The sequence below is a fragment of the Barbus barbus genome (genome assembly GCF_936440315.1).
Source record: "Barbus barbus genome assembly, chromosome: 40".
NCBI classification, from domain to species: domain Eukaryota; kingdom Metazoa; phylum Chordata; class Actinopteri; order Cypriniformes; family Cyprinidae; genus Barbus; species Barbus barbus.
The window spans coordinates 4,573,862-4,591,497 of record NC_136718.1 but is presented as its reverse complement, the minus strand read 5'-3'; the positions used below and the strand labels follow the sequence as shown (position 1 = coordinate 4,591,497).

Here is a 17,636-nt window from a genome sequence, read left to right as displayed (position 1 = left end):
GCACATGTTCTTTTGTTTTCCATGAAAGACAAATAACATTTATACAGGTTTGGAACAACATGTGGGTGAGTAATTGATGACAGAATGTATATTTTGAGGTGATCAAGTGCATTTTTTGGGCTAATGTACAGTACATTATTGCATAGATAAACAAACAAACACACACGGACATGCGCGCACACAACAAAGATGTATATGCACGGTTGAGAGAGTAAGGTCGGGCCCTTCTGTTAAAACACCGATTTTACAGTTTATTGGATCTGCTGCCACGCCTCACAAAGCACTGGAATAGATAGACATGTGTGTGTGCATTCCTGCGTCCTGCGCACAGACTTCACATTGTCCCGATGGGAAATATGACCCGGGTATCACTGAGATACAGCTATTGCTTTCAGGAGCGTTACTGTATGTGTGAGTGAGCGTGCCATATGACCTTGGTTAGGGTCAACAGCTGTGTGAGGGTGTGGAGAGAGGGTCTCCGTGGCCCAGACAAGAATCCATTCATTCTCACACCATTCAGCATCTGATGAAACTACTACTGAGTCATGTCACTTTTAATTTCTCCTCGCATCAGAAGTAGGACTCGTGGCAGCATGTGCTGCACCAGTGTGTGTGTGTGTTTGATAAAGGAAAATAAACCATGGGTGTGGGTGGCATTTTGCAAGGGAAAGGTGCTGTATGTCAAAGCTTTTGTTGAACGTTGTCAGATTTCAGGCTTGTGAATAGATTTAAAACTCTGCACGTATACATGCACCCAAAGACAAATATATTTGACACACATTCACATTTATCTCTGATAACCTTTATTCAAGACCTCAGCAGTCACTAAAACACTAACTTCATATTTATTTTCATCTCTGATTATCACCTATACATGCAATTAAAACAAATGCTTGTGAAGTTGACCCAATACAGTTCGCCAACCAAGCAAAGCTAAGCCATTTCAAAGGAACTTTTAAAACTGAACAGCGTCAGCATATTTATACTAGTATGGAATAAAACGCTAATGCTAACTGAGTTTTGACTAGTCTGGTCAGTGTCAGTCTACTAAAGAAATCAGAAAAAAAGTGCAATATGTACAGCTCATGGATGTTTTTTTAAAAGTGAAAATGGGGTGACTTGTGGCCAAGTATTGTTACCCCTAATAAGAATTTGTGCTCTGCATTTAACCCATCCGAGTGCACACACACAGCAGTGAACACACACACACACACACACACACACACACACAGAGCAGTGGGCAGCCATTGGTGCGGCGCCCGGGGAGCAGTTGGGGGTTCGGTGTTGGGACTTTGTTGCACGTTCGTCATTCAAACCACGTTAATTCAACAAAAGAGCTGTCGGTAATGATGTCACATATCTGGTAGAGTAATAATCCCCCGGTTTCACAGACAAGGCTTAAACCTAGTCCTAGACTAACATGTAAATCTGAGCTGTTTCAATTGAAAGAAACTTGAACTGAATGATCTTAAAACATGTCCGTGCCTTTGTTTTGTCTTAAGATGCACACCAGTAATGCTTTTTCAAAGGCATGTTTATAAAAATTACTTAAATGTAATTAATTAAACAATGGCCTAATCCTGGTTTAGTCTAAGCCCTGTCTATGAAGCCAATGTCTTCTAATTTAATGATTTTAGATCAAATGATTGTCAGATCATTGCTGTAAATACCAAACATGGCATCTGAGGACTACTTTGCCATTTTTGTTCCCTGTCGTTTCGCTTAATTTTCTTTATTTGTTTGATTACCTCTTACTTCATAAACATTCTGTTGACAATCTAAAAGATGCAGAATAAAGCTTTTATCTATATGGACTGAAATATATAGATTGTACTGCATTGGAGCTAATTAAGTTCACGGTAAACTAATGTCAAGAAACTTGTGTTTAATCACACGTCGAGAGCTGTAGTTCCAGCCATACAAATTTGCAAAGCTGTTTGCAAATGTTTGTTGGAAGTATGGTTTTGGGAAACACTGAATCATACTATGATGGTAATGATAGACCTTGCGACCCTTAGTTGGTTAGCAATGCTTTTGGGAAACGCACCCTTGGTCAAGAGATCTCAACATGTTGGCCATTTTATCTAATCTGTATGTCATTGTGAAAAAGTTTGTTAATGTTCTATTCATTTCTTTAGAGGTAAGATGCTCTTAAAGTGCAAAAGGTTACTTGGTGCATGTTTACATGTAATAAACAAAGAGGCAGATTGTATATGTGATAGAGAGAGAGAGTCAGACAGTCAGACAGGGGGTTTCCCTCAGGGGGGAATATATAGGAACAGACTCCCAGACTCCAATGGTGTTATACACATGCACACATACAACATATAATATGAGCACACACTCTCACAAGTCTCACATTCCACACACACACACACACACCAGGCATCTGAGACGGCCGTCGCTTATAAAGCTCTATATTGAGAGACAGATGGTGACATACAAACCACAGGAAGTAAAACTGCAACCACAAACCACAGGAAGTATTTCTTACCTTGGATAATTTGTGCAGTACTGCGTGTAGATGTGGAAGTCTTCACTCTGAAAAACAATCAGGAAATTAGGGTCAGTTACTCGAAGTAAGATGTGTGTTTGTGTGGAAAATAACTAGATTAGCATATTAAATCATATCATAATGAAAAGTAATGCAGGAAGGTTTGTGTGAGGGTAAATAACACCTGTGCAGGACAAGTTATATGCCTAATTTTAATACTTCATTCATCCAAAAAAAAAAGAAAATTACATAATTACTGACCCTCATGTTGTTATAAACCTATACGATCAATTATAAGTTAAGTTATATGTTCTTCATACACATGAACCAATAAGGCTTATTGTTGCATGTAGATGCACGATCCAATGAATGTGGATCTTGTGTATCAAGCAAGTACAGTTGAGCTTGTATTTACCATATTTGATGTGCCTCTAATATGTACACTGATCAATATTTATGTGATAAGACACATAAATAAATCTGTTCATCATATAAAGTGATGTGCCTCTTCAGAAGAAATGGATTAAACAATGCTTGATTCACATGAATTTGTTTTTAGATAGCTGGGTCAGTGTGTATATGGCTGTTTTGGCACAAAGCATCAGACTTGCTCTGAAAGGTCACATCAGGATGGTGCATTACAGCCTCTCTCTCTCACACACACACACACACACACACATGCACACACAGCGGTAACAGTGACTGTAAGAGTCCTGATGTTGTGTTTACAGTAATTGTAGATGTGAGCCTGTGCTGATTAAATCTCTCTCCTCTCTTCCTTCATCTGAAGTCTTTTGCTCTCTCATTCCGCCTATATGAACATCAAAGCACTTGGAAAAGTACAGAGAGTCTGAGTACCAAAGAGCCATTTATCCTCTTCCTCTAATACCCCCCCCCCCCCCCTCTCTCTCTCTCTGCCGCCCCCGCCAGCTTTCACATCTGCCCTCTCTCTCCATACACAAACACAAACACACACACACACACACACACACACACACACACACATACATATACATACAGGTAGCTTTATTAATGAAGGTGTCCTTGCATAAATGCTGTGACCCAAACGCAAACACAAACACACTGAGTTGTAGGTTCTCCATGGGAAAATGTATAAATTAAAGAGCAGCTTACTCCGGAACCACAACCAGATGTGTGCTTACTGTTTGCTTATGCTGAAGTTTAATTAGTCTTCAGTCTACAAATGTATGAATAGATGTGAACATGTGAGCAGTTTTCACATGTACTCCAATTTTAAAATGAATGGACACTTTTGTATCAGAACTGTTATATAATGCATCCTGGTGCAAATAAAGCACTGTATTAACCAATTAGCATCCAGGACTATTTGTTGTATAAGTTGTGTTAGTGCTGTGTAATATCCTTCTGTCTGAACTGAAGAGCTGCAAACAGCAGGTGGAGGATCGTTATGTTCTCAGAGAAATAGACTGAGTCAGCGTTTGTCCTTAACAGAGAGAAAGAGAAAAACAGTGTTCTCGGGAAGCTTTGATAGGAATCAGATGTAATAAAAACTCCTCACTCTTACTGGAAGCCTGAAACTCCTTTGTGATATCAATACAACAGAACTGGCAGAGTAATGGCTTTAAACACACACACACACACACACGGTTCTGGGAGTGTTTGCTCACGATGACTAACCTTTACTGACCAATACACTGTAAAAAATGGGAACAAGCTATTGCTATATCTGATTTAACCCATTTTGTTACAAATTAATGCATTTACATGTAGATGGATTCAGTGACATTAAATAATATTTACTTTAATAAAACCAGTTAATTTAGATGTTACACGTTTAGGTTAGTTTATTGCTGTAAACTGAATATTGTTAACTAATAAAATATTGAAAATAGTTTTTGGTAATTGAAATAAACATATTGGCTCAGCAAGTAACTAAAAAGTTTAAATCGAAGTACTAAAATTACTAAAACTGAAATAAAAAAAAATAAAAAAGCTAAATAGAAATAATAATAATAAAAAAAACTAACAAAAAATCACAAAGGCACATAACAAAATACTAAAACTTCAACTAAAATTAAAATCAAAACTGCAAATATGAAAAAAAGCTAATTAAAAATATTAATACATGCTATGATAGGTATCTAAATAATGCTAAAATACCACTGGTATTATTGATGAGCCACTTGAGATGATCTGCTTTGTTGTATTTCTCACTTGTAAATTGCTTTAGAAAAATGCATCATCTCTTGAAAAAAAAAAAAAAAAAAAAAAAAAAAAAAAAAAGAAATTCATGGAGAAAATGTCCCTGTAATAAATGAATTCATGTTTGAGTTGTTTTGTTTTTGTTATTATATATACACATTCTAGGTTTAGTTCATTATCTATTATTTTTAGTTTAAACTCATTGGAATAAGGCCCTTGAAATCAAATATTGAAATATTAAAAAAATTAACATCAGACACTACAGTTGCAGACTAACCCAAATCCTATTTATTTACGTAATGAACAATTAAATTAAAATAATTCATTATTGTTTTATTTAATGATTCCCTTTTACCTTAGTGGACAGACATGGATATTCTTGGGACACTTTTTTGTCAGATGTATACATACATTAGATTCCTCTTATAAACTCTGCTGCTATTAATGAATATCAAGTATTAATGTTCTAATTTCAAGTTTGTCAGCAAATAATCAATAACACTGAACAGAAAGTGTGTGTCTGGACAAAAGAAGCAGCCGGTAAAGCAAAGTATCTGAGGAAACCACCACTTAGCCGTAGCACCACTCTGTGTAATATCTCTCAAATAGACATAAACATAAATCCTCATAACCATATACGCAGACCTCTGAAGGCGTTTAATGCCCAGGGCTGGATGTGTGGGTTTTAGGCTTTATATGAGATCTTGTAAGCCACAGTCATTTGCACTGTGTAAATTGTCAGCCCCCTGCTAACAGCTCATTAGCACAACAATACCCCCGAACAAAACAAAGCAAATATCACACAATACCACAGGACAGAAAACCACACAAACCAGCTGCATTCCAGCAGCTGTTAATTACAGCTATAAAACAGCTATAACACTTACCCAAGTATGTGTTATTACACTAGTCAACTCGAGTCAGTAGGCGTAATAGTGTTGATTGTTTACGTGTGCGACCATGTGACAGCAGACTTAATCATTTCTCCATTTGAGCTTCATGGGTGAAAGAAAGTCTAAAATCTGGTCTGTAATAACTTGAGGTTGAGTAAATGATGTGTGTGTGAGGTTTGTCTTTGTGAAAAAAGAAAAGACGAGAGTTTTACCTTGGCTACAAAACACTTTGCAATGGCAACTGGGTTGGCGTTACACTTCTCCAGGTCATGAAGTAGATCACTAAAACACACACACACACACACACAGAATGATTATATAGCATTACTCACTTCCATTAAAGGGCTGAGCCGTTATGAAACTATTCAACTTGTCCTCCAGGTATGTGCTGTATTGTAGGCCGTGAATTGTAAGGAAAGACCCACTTCCATGAATTGAACAGCATTGTGAATGCATGTGTGGTCACTTCAGCATTGCAGTCATATGAAGTCACACTCTGTGTGTGTGTGTGTGTGTGTGTGTGGGCTGAATTTGGTGTGAGTCTGGCCAAGTGTGCAGGTGTGTGTGTGTGTGTGGTCCGAAGTGAGAGGAACTGAGGAAAGAGTGATGGCAAATACAGCAGACAGTCTAAAACAGAAGATATTCTCTCATCAGGTCTTTAAGTAAACATTCTCTGTCATTTTTTTCTGCATATGGTCAGTGAAGGTGTTTCAAAAATATTCAATAGCCTATCTCAGAAGGTCAAACTAAATGTTATACATATTAAATGTAAAGTAAAGTAAAAACTACACCAAATTCAATAATCTATCTTAATCTGTCAGATATTTTAGGATGAAATTTTGCTTGTATGAATTTACATTTCCCATAATTTCCAAAAGAGAGAGAGCAAGAAAGGAAATCTTAGGGCTGAATGGTTGATGATTGCATTTAAAACATCAATATTTGACAAAAGAAAAAAAAAATGAGAGAATGGAAATATACATATATATAAATACAAATCAACCCACATCCATTACATTTCTCTCACGAGATGTTTTTGTCACTGAAACAAACAGGACCTGAACTGTGTCTGTGTACCTGTTGAAACAGTAGATCTCATGGATATTTCCAAATAAAGAATTCCTCTCTTCATCTCCCAGCAGCAGAAGAGACTGATTGCTGATGCACTCCAGGTAATCCTGTAGAGAAACAGATGAAAGGATGAATAATCTCATCAGCAGCATCATGTGAGACGGGCCGCACGCCTGCCATCAAACACAAGGGTCCCGTCCTCTGACTGGCTTCATGATGTTCAGGGTTTGCCATATTTGGACAGAAGGACCTGCTTCAGTACGGCTTCAACTCTCACACCTGACCTTAACATTTCCACGTAGACAGATTAGCTACAGTATGTCCGCTTATGTCCGTTATGTAAAGTACTTACAGAGTGACACTTTGATGCATATAGTATGAAGCATCAAAATAATGGTATTTACCATAACAGGATGCAAATTATACAATTGAGCTTTCTGTTATATTCTTGTGATACAAGTATCTCTGCAGTTTAGTTTGGTGCTGCTATGATGCAGGAATAAAACACTTCAGCTTTAAGCTTCACAATGAGCTTTTCATGCTCTATTTCTGTAGAAACATACCGATGTGCTGGTGTTTTAAAGAGCACTGAAACACTATAAGAGCGTAACAGTGCAGAAGCGCAGTGAGCTCTCACATACACAAATATCAGCACAGCATGTCAGAATCTGTAACTTCTGCTCCGCCCTGCATCTGAAGGTCTCTGTCTTTGGTTGACAGATGAGATAAGTGATTCTCTCACTCTGACAGAAGTCTTTACCTGAACACCCTCAGGCAGTGTAAAATAACCATTCTGTGGGGAAAACACACCCTGCGTCAGCACATGAACACAGACAGAGAGGTGCTGTTATTTTACTAGAGTAAACAGTATCACCTCAGGGGAAAAAAAAACTACATTATCACCAACATATTGTCTACACTGAGGGTACCTGCTTTGCTTTCTTTGAGTATGCTATAGTTTTCTATTCGCGTGTAGATAAAAGTGCAGAAAATATACTGAGGTAACAAGCACTATACAGCAGAATCTCTATTAATCATCTCAAACCTGTCAAAAACAACGTAAAGAAGTCATTTCGAGTATAGACAAAGTGCAATAAAGTGATGTTGTGATCTATAAAGAGCTCCAGCTTTGTGACTCCAACAGACCCCAATAGCTGCTGGAAACTGGGGGGCACTCTTTCATATGAATAACCTTCAAAGGTCATGGAGGTCTTTTCTTCCTGCATATATGGTCTAATCTACCTTTGAGTCAAATGATAGCAGTAGTTTGAGTCCTGCTGTGATTGCACTTCAGGCCTCAAGCGTCCCATAAACTCTAGATCGTCTCAGAGTTGATATGAAGTGTCACAGTGAACTTTTGATGGTCTTCATCAAAGTCAATTTCTTTATGTGACTCCATACGACTATGGTCTTTTTAATGTATTTATGCAAAGCATCAAATAATGAATTCTCTTTCACAGATCTCAGTTACTGTAACAACAATTCTGGTACATGTCAGAGTCGGAGAGAATTATCTACAGATTTGAACATTTTTCAAAGAAAGGTTTCTAGGTGGTTCCTTCCAAGATATTCTGGCGCTTACATTTGTATGTAATACTGCAAGCCATTTGTAACTAATGAAAATTCAAAAAGCAGCAAGGTTATTTTAGTTATGTATATATATATATATATATATATATATATATATATATATATATATATATATATATATATATATATATATATATATATATATATATATATATATATATATATATATATATATATATATATATATATATATATATATATATATTTATATATATATTTTTTTTTATTTTTTTTTATTTTATTTTTTTTATTAGTTTTAACTTTATACTTTCAGTTTGAAATTGAATTTTAGTTTACATTTTAGCCATTTCATTGTATTTATTCATTTAGTCATTTTTGAGTTTTTAAATATTTATTTAGCTTTAATATACTTTTATTTCAACTAATTTTATTTCAGTTTTGTTTATATATTGATATTTTATTCAATTTCAGCTTTATTTCAATAAAATAAAAAGATTTTTTAATAGTTTCAGCTTTAGCCAACAATGACAAGCAGTAACATTGACATTTTGAACTTTGGCATCAAATTGCAAATACCAAATTCAACGTGCTCACATTTTTACATTGGCTACAAAAAGGGAAGCAAAAAATCTTTAGATTGGATTTAAACATGGTAAAAAAAGGGGTCTTCAACAGAGGATCTGCAATTTCTAGGGGGTCCATGATGGTACTGCAGGGGTCCAGTAAATATTGTTTGAGCTCAGTTAACCTCAACCCAAGATAAACGTCAGCTAAATGATGAATTGTCTCTCCCTCATTAGTAAATGAAGTAAAATTAAAATGTAATGGATTGTTGGGCTTTATAAAGGTGGGAGATTAGCATGTTACACAAAGTTAAGCTGCCACACTACTGTTTCTAAAAGAAAATATTCTTAAAATAGCTAAAATGCAAGGTCTTTTTGAGAAACAAATTATAGATCAGCAGGAACATCCAACTAACTGTATGTTATGGCTGAGTGGCTTATTTACAACCTTGAGCTCACAAAAATGTTGTAACTAAGAGACAATAAAAAGAAATAATGTAAAGTGAGAACATGTTGCCTTCATGTATTCAAGTCTCATGTGTTATCTTTCAAAGTTGTTTTCCTAAACCTCTTTCCTCTCCTTTATCTGTCCTGTCCATCCATCCTGCCTGCTTTCCTTTTCTTCCATTCTCTCCTCAGACCATCTATCATTCTCTCAGTGCCTGGGGGCCTGTGAATGTGTCTTTATGGAGGAGTAGGTGGGGAAGGGGGCTGCGACCCCCTAAAACTCTGTCCCCACATTAACCGAGAAAGAGTGAGAAAATCAGGGCAAGGGTGAGAGGAAGAGTTTAGCATTCATCTCCTCGCTCGCTAGGTCAAATGACAGCCATGTGCACTTTACAACTGACAGCTATATAAATCATAGACAAAGAAAGCACACTCATGCCTCTTACTCAAAGAGTGTCAGTATTTGGAGTTGCGTGGTTTATGGGGAGTGGTGGTTAAGCACAAAGTTTCAAGGTTTGAGCTCAAGTATGGGAAACCCATACATTGGACACTCACCACCATTTGTTTCTTTGAGCAAAGCACTTCACTATGAGCTTTTTATGCACATGTCATAACTCACTACGTCATAACTTACTATCCTGTCTTTCAAAAATTTGAGTTTTCCATGAAAACAAGATGGAAATGTTCTGAAGAAAGTTATATGTTGAACTAGATGCTATCGAGATCTATAATGATGTAAAAACAAACATAAAAGTAGTCCATATGACTTATGTTTTATAATACACCAGACTGAATTTGTATATATAGTGCCCTCCAAAAGTATTGGAACAGTAAAGACAAAATTGCTCTGTTGGCTGTGGAGTCAAGACATTTACAAACATGATTAAAAGATGAATATGAGACAAAACTACAGAATGTCACATTTTATTATTAGCCGTTTCAACACAGAGATGTTTTACCAAATAAAAAGATCAGCACTTTTAGAGTTTCATCCCTCTATCTGATGTGAGCATAAGTATTGGAGCAGTTGCCTCTCAGGTCTTTCTAAGTGATCAGCTGTGTCCTGCTGCATTAATTCTTCAGATATTAAAAGCAGGGAATGTGTCGTATCAGTTATATCCATTACGTCTGTATTCTGAATCTTGCATTCGATGATGACACACACAAACCAGGATGAAGACGAGGGAGCTGACTTTGAGAGAAAAGCAAGCAATTTGGATGCTAAAAGAAAAGAGGAAGTCAATTAGAGCTCTAGCAAAAACAAAGGGCATGGAGAAATCAAGAGTTTAGAAACCACCAGCAACCAACAACGACCTGATCGGCTGAGAAAACAACAGTAGTTGATGACAGACAAATCATAAAAGCTGTGAAAATGAACCCTAAAAGATGTGTCTGTAAAATCAGCAACAACTTCCAGAAAGCTGGGGTGATGCTCTGACAATCTACTGTCCTCAGGAGACTTTGACACAGAATTACAGATGCTACACAGCAAGATGCAAACCTCTGACCAGCACCAAACATAGAAAGGCAAGAGTAGAGTTTGCAAAAAAGCACAAAGGTGAGTCAGAAGAGTTTTGGATCTGTGTTTATGGACCGATGAGACAAAGATGAACCTTTATCTAAGTGATGGGAAAGCAAAAAGGATGTGGAGAAAAAAAGGGAACAGCAATGATCCCAAGCATACAGCCTCATCTGTAAAGCATGGTGGAGGTGGTGTCATGGCATGGGCATGTATGGCTGTCTCTGGAACAGGCCCTCTCAACTTTACTGATGACTTAATGTATGATGACAGTAGCAGAATGAATTTGGAAGGGTACAAAACCATCTTGCCTACCAATATTCAAGAAAATGCCACCAGATTCATTGGGAAGTGCTTCATATTGCATCAGGACAATGACCCAAAACACCCTGCCAGTTCAGTCAAGGAGTTTATAAGAGCAAAGAAATGGAAAGTCTTAGATTGCCCAAGTCAATCTCCAGATTTAAATCTGATTGAGCATGAATTTCACCAGCTGGAGAGGAGAGTAAAGGCAGAAACTCCCCAAAACAAGCAACAATTGGGATTGGCTGCATTAAAGGCTGGGAAAAGTATTTCAAAGGATGAGACCAAGAGTCTGGTGATGTCTATGGGTCACAGACTCACTGCTGTGATTGTGCGCAAGGGATCTGCAACTAAATAATAGCTTTTAATCGTTTATATCTGCCTTATGTTCAACTGTCCCAATACTTATGCTCACATCAATGAGTGGGATGAACTCTAAAACTGCTGTTCTTTTTATTTGGTAAAACACATATGTGTTGAAACGGCTAATAATAAAATGTGACATTCTGTAGTTTTGCTTCATATTCATCTTTTAATCATGTTTGTAAATGTCTCGACTCCACAGCCAACAGAGCAATTTTGTCTTTACTGCTCCAATACTTATGGAGGGGACTGTACATCAGGTTTGATGTGACACCAAACTCCATTGATTATTGCATGTGTGTGTGAGAGAGAGTGTGTGTGCCCATTTATGTATGCATTTACAATCACAACACTGCAAGTTTGACTATGCAGAATTACAAATGAGATCTGAGCGTTAATGCAGAGAAGATGATTTTCAGCAAAGAATGACTTTAATTATGACTCATTTTCTCATATGAAGTTATCATGACTTTAGTTATATGGTCTACTGTACTTTTCTAATACTTTGACTACTTTTACTATGGTCTTTTTTGTACTTTTTGCAGCTTGACAGTATGAATAATCATATACTTACAATGTATGGAAAGAGCAGCTTGAACATTCTTTAAAAGCTGTGTTCTTTGAAACATAGCAATAAATAAATGATTCATCTTTTCAACAATATAAAGGCATGATGAAAATATTTGTTTATGAAGGGGTTTTGATTTCATCAGTGATAGTGAAGCAAAAAAAGCACATTATGGCAATAAATGTAATATATATATATATATATATATATATATATATATATATATATATATATATATATATATATATATATATATATATAATATAAACTATACTGTTGATGAAAATATGACAAGAAAAAACAACACTGCTAGATATTAACAATGCGCTGGCAATATTGTTTTTTTATTTAGATATTTTCTTGTTAACTGCTGATACTTTCAATTTAATATATACAATGTTAAAATATTGGGTTTAAATTGAGCAATTTCTCACCAAAAACTAAACGTTCACATTTTGACTAAATGTAACTTACTAAACTCAAAATACAAAAACTGATTAAAAACAACACCAAATAAGTAAATAAATCAATAAATTTGACAAATAATTATTTAATTATTTGATTTTACTTTAATTGATTTAATTTTATTTCATAAATAAAATAAAAAAAGTAAAAAAATAAAAATAAAAATAAAAGCTGTCAATTACTGTCAGTAAAAACTGGGAACTATTCCTTTAACTTGTTTGTTGTGATTAGTTTCTTTGAGTAAGCAATCTGCTGTGTGTCAGCATTGGTAAGTGACCGCACATGCTTTGGGTCTATCTTACCTGGACTATACTGCGAAGGTCCTGGACGTAGGTTTTTTCCGTTTCAAGAATTTCCTCCACCACTCGGTCCACATACTGGACTTTACGTCCTTCCGGCGACTGAATTTCTGCATCACTCTGACTGGTCGGTGTAGGTGTTTGTCTTCCCGTCTCCTCCTCCTCTAGCTGTTGGGCAGGCACCAGCTCCAGTCGGATGGCTCCAGAATCATGATCCCGCTCGGGGGTGGAGCCTAATACTGGCCGCCCCCCCAGCGAGCAGTGGCTGTCACGGGAGGAGGTGGATGAAGACGTGGAGCCGTAGCTCACAGGCCGCTCGTTGCAGTGCGTGGAGTCCATGCTGTGCGAGGAGCAATATCTCAGAGCAGAGTTTCTGATGGGACCCGCTGGGCTTAGGACCGGCCCTCCAACAGGGACCTCCGGGAGTGGCGGTAAAACATCAGTGGAGAATGGATAATCTTCTGAAATATAAAAAGTGGTCAGAAATTAGCAATATGATGCAAAATCAAGTTTCAATTATATTTAAATTAATTTAAAAACGGAAAATGATACAACCAACATGTGTTTCGCATTCTGTGTAGGAAAAGAGAGCATCACAAACAACTTCTGAACGCAAACAGCAATGTTTTACTGTTGCATTACATAAAACATAATTTTAACATCAATGTTTAAAAGAAAATTAAACACTACCGACTCTTTGCTCAACTTGGCAGTGAATTAGTTTGCCTACTTAAAGGTTGCTTATTGCTTTATCTCCCTCTATTGTCTTTCCTCAGATGTTTGCTTACTGACTATAGTTCGCTATGAGAGTGTCACAGCATTTGCTGAACATCACAATGATTGTTGATAGACTTGCATAAACACACACACTCACGCAAACACACACACACACCCCAAGTAAAAAGTTGCATGCATAATCTATTCCTATCTGCATTAAACTAAAACTTTGAAGTAGTAAAACCATTCAGTTATCGCAACACAATGTAATATGCATATTGGATTTGTGCATTTGAGGTATTTTGTGATAAATATCAATTAGCATGCAGCCCATTCTTTTATTAGAAACTGTAATTCTTAAAGGCTTAAAATATAAGGTATTTTTAAAAAATGTTCTTAACCAAACAGTTTCTGGTCCCCATTGACATCCATAGTATTTTTCCCCATACTATGGAAGTCAATAGCACTGGCAACTGTTTTTTTTTTTTCTTTTTTGGGGGGGTTCCGTTTCATTCATGTTGAACACAATACCAAAAATCCCACCAACTGCAATTATAAATTTGATTCCCACAGACTTCTTGAGGGGAACTAACACACAAAAATATCATGAGAAACCCACAGCAATCTCAAGCATTTCTGTGTACTGATCGCGGTACACATACATACACACACTCAAAACCGTTCTTGGTTCGTCTCGCTGGTCTCTCTCTGTTCCTGTTTTTTTTTTTTTTACACAATTTAGGAGAGAGTTAAAAGTTGATTACTTTTAAGCAGCTATAACTATTCTCATCTCACTACTCTCACTGTCCCATTATTGCAAACTAAAATAGTAACACACCAACAGTAAAATCAAGAACACAACACTAAAATACATCCTTTTTACATTCGCAATAGAAACTGTGAGTGAAAACCTGTGGGTTTTATGGGTGATTCTATTGCTAAGGTGTTTTTAGCATAATGCTAGGTGATTAATAAGTTCTTCTGGGTTGTTGCTAGGTAAGGACTCATTTCTAGAGACCAGAATATGACTGGGAGGTGAATTTAGGGTGGACGTGGGACAGTAAATAACACCCTAGAAAACACTCAAAAGACCCTAGCAGCCACATGGCAACCTTTACATCGTCTTAGCATTGGGGTGTGTGAGCAGCATGGCAAGTGCCATTCACATTTTCTTCAGAAGATGCAAAATGCTTAAGAGATTTTACTGCTAGGCAGTGTTTGCACGTGTCTCTGATTTGAGGTTTGATTCAATTGTGATTCAGTCACTAACCACATCACTCAGTGAATTACCATGGGAACACACACATGCGCATGCGCGCAGACACACATACATACAGAGTCTTTCATAAAAGAGAAAGGGCAGCACTGAAAGAGAGAGGCTTTAATGAGCAGATTAACGTTTAATGGAGACATTTTACTCTCTGGGTGAAATGAAAGAGAGCTCTGTGTGACTGCATGCGTGTGTGTGTGTGTGTGTGTGTGTGTGTGTGTCTGTGCACGTGTGTGGTTGTAGACTGTCTATTGTCAGACTCACTAACACAACAATGTAAGATCATCCAGACGCACCCACTCCACACACACTAGCACAGGTGTGCACACACAATCAACTCAGTGTAACATGGCCATTTTTACCCTCCATTAACACAATAGGTAGATTACCGCAGTCGAAAGAGGTATGTGATATACATATGAGACAAAGTGTAGCATTGAATTACAATATATCATACAATGCTCACCAAATCGCATCATGGAAGTCAGTCAGATGCAACAAGTAATCGCTCTCTGACAACAAAACCATATAAAGGGATTCCAGGGAATTTAATACTTTCTTTTTGTCTTGCAGTCAACCACATGTCTCCTTCTCAGCTGCCAGTTATGAATAATCGCCGTCATTACTCACTCAACATGGAGCCGTCTATATTATCCAGGCTCCAGAGCAAAGCCACATGATTGGTTTTTGATTGTCTGAGCCAGCCTGTGATTGGTTAATTCCCGTACATGCCAAACTCACACACTGACCCACTTTCACTACTAGACAAACACAAAATGAGATGCAGCCATCAAGTAAACACATATGCTCTTGTGCTGCATGTTTATTTCAGTTGAACTATTGAACAGATAAATGGATATGTCTGTATACGTTAACGCCTTTATTAATGTTTCATGCATCAGGTTCACTGCTGATTGTGTGTTTTGGTGGGTGGGGTCGTGTTCAAGTAAAATAAACTTCTGTGGGTGTGTTTGAACACCGTTCATGCACGGGTTTGTCTGTGTTTATCTTAAAGTATAAAGATTCTCTTGTGGTTCTAATCTGCAATGTTTTGTATATTAAAACACAAAAAGTCAGCACACTGTTGCTCCCAAATATGAACACCACAAACATGACATGTCTTTATGATATCACTCTTTTTCTCACACAGTATAAATGGGTTTTTATAATTGAAAACATACGCCTGCCTTTATATTTCAAGAAGGATGTCCCTCACATGGGGATTGTGTTAATATGTGTTTTATAAGAGCTAATGAATGGCCAGCATGCTAGTAATATGCATGCTAATAAGCAACTAGTTAATAGTGAGAATAGGTCATTAACATAAAGTGTTACCATAAACAATTCCATAAACATATAGCCAAAATGTTCAGACTGTGTTTCTTAAGAAACTAGCAATAGTAGCAATTAACCAGACTTACTTTTTGGAATCAAAGGAGACCATCTATCGATTTTTGTAACTGATGTAAAAGTTATGACCAGTTCTAAAGAAAAAAGTTGATGACTAACTTGTAAGACTAGTCTAAGCAGATTATGAAACTGGCCACTGATCTCCACTTCCTTCAAAGCATGATGAATACGCCACACCGTAGCTCACAAGCCCACACACAGCTCAGTTATAATAATCAGGTCAAAATAAAATCTCACAATGAGGTCACAGACAAAAAGAGATCAAATCCTGGGACAAACATTTTTTTAATTAAGTAGGACTGAATGTGATTTTACCTTGAATAACCTGATCTGTTCTTTTTACCTGTACTGTGCTGATACACTGTACCAGTACAGTGCTATTAATATAACATCTATCCCTCGTTTTCGGCTTATAGCTGGTGAGGAGACAACTAAGATGGTTTGGGACAAGGATTCTAAGAATTAAAAGCTATCTGCTGGACAAAAAGGATCTTGTGAAAGTCCACTGAACTAGAAAACAGTGCTGTTCCATGTTGTTACGGTGGATTTGTTTTCAGTTAATAATTTTAGTATAATATCAGAATCAATTTAGTAGATAGTCCATTGAGAAGTGGCAGTGCTCCTATTACTTTCCAAATAATTTTTTGTCATTCCTAACCAAAAGTGGCACAAAAAATCACTTTCTTATGACAAAAAATTTCAAAACATGGCAAATTTAAAATATTATTCACTATGCAATGGTTATCATCTACAGGTGCAGTCTCTTTGTTGTAAAGGCCCGCTCACACCAATAATGATAACTATAAAGATACCATTAAAACATTAACTATATTAATGTCTACACAAATGTGCAATAATGTTGTGTTTATTATAAGTGTGTACCGCTTTAAATTCTCAAGCTCTTTATAGTTGGGTGGATTCTGATTGCCTGTCAGTGTTTTTATCATTCATCAGCTGAAAAACAAAATATCCTGAAGGGAATTCCAGTGATAATGTTCCTTAATGTTATAGATGCCGTGTGGACTTTACTAGTAATTTGGGTATTTGCTCTGGCTCTGAAACGTTAGTGTTTTCCATTTTACCTGATTATATGAATCCTTAGCATTCTAAAAAAGAAGCCATATGTGGTTTTTGTCATGATTGGACTGACTGCTTTACTGCAGACACAGTCTGAGCTCATGCAAACTAATCACTGGATTGTGAGAAACATGCTTGTGTATTTGTATAGTTTCCTGTTCCAGAGAAACGCCAGCTGTAACATGACTGGAACTACTATTGTTTGTCCACGATCACACACACACACACACACACACACACACACACACACACACAGTAAGTGTCACTGATATGCCCTGTAAAAAAATCAGCTGCCATATATTTACAACCACATAAACATATGTGCACACATACACACACACGCATGCAAATAAACACAAGTATGGCGTGTGCTGTTGGACTTCAAAAGGCTGCAGGGAGCTGTGTATGAAGCTCAGGGGTAACTGAAAACGAAGCAATGGTG

The 17,636-nt window shown here is 36.9% G+C and overlaps 1 protein-coding gene across 2 annotated transcripts in view; it reads right to left on the bottom strand.

The window, feature by feature from the left end:
- The window catches only part of LOC306859709 (pleckstrin homology domain-containing family G member 1-like), a 45,695-nt gene that overhangs the window by 11,548 nt on the left and 16,511 nt on the right, over positions 1-17,636 (bottom strand). For both annotated transcript variants that reach the window (XM_079400912.1, XM_079400911.1), the window contains exons 2-5: positions 12,724-13,181; positions 6,649-6,749; positions 5,784-5,853; positions 2,495-2,541 (exon numbers count right to left, since the gene is read on the bottom strand). In XM_079400912.1, the coding sequence (XP_079257038.1) occupies positions 2,495-2,541; positions 5,784-5,853; positions 6,649-6,749; positions 12,724-13,059 (554 nt within the window). In that variant the 5' untranslated portion in view covers positions 13,060-13,181. The remainder of the gene's footprint in view (positions 1-2,494; positions 2,542-5,783; positions 5,854-6,648; positions 6,750-12,723; positions 13,182-17,636) is intronic.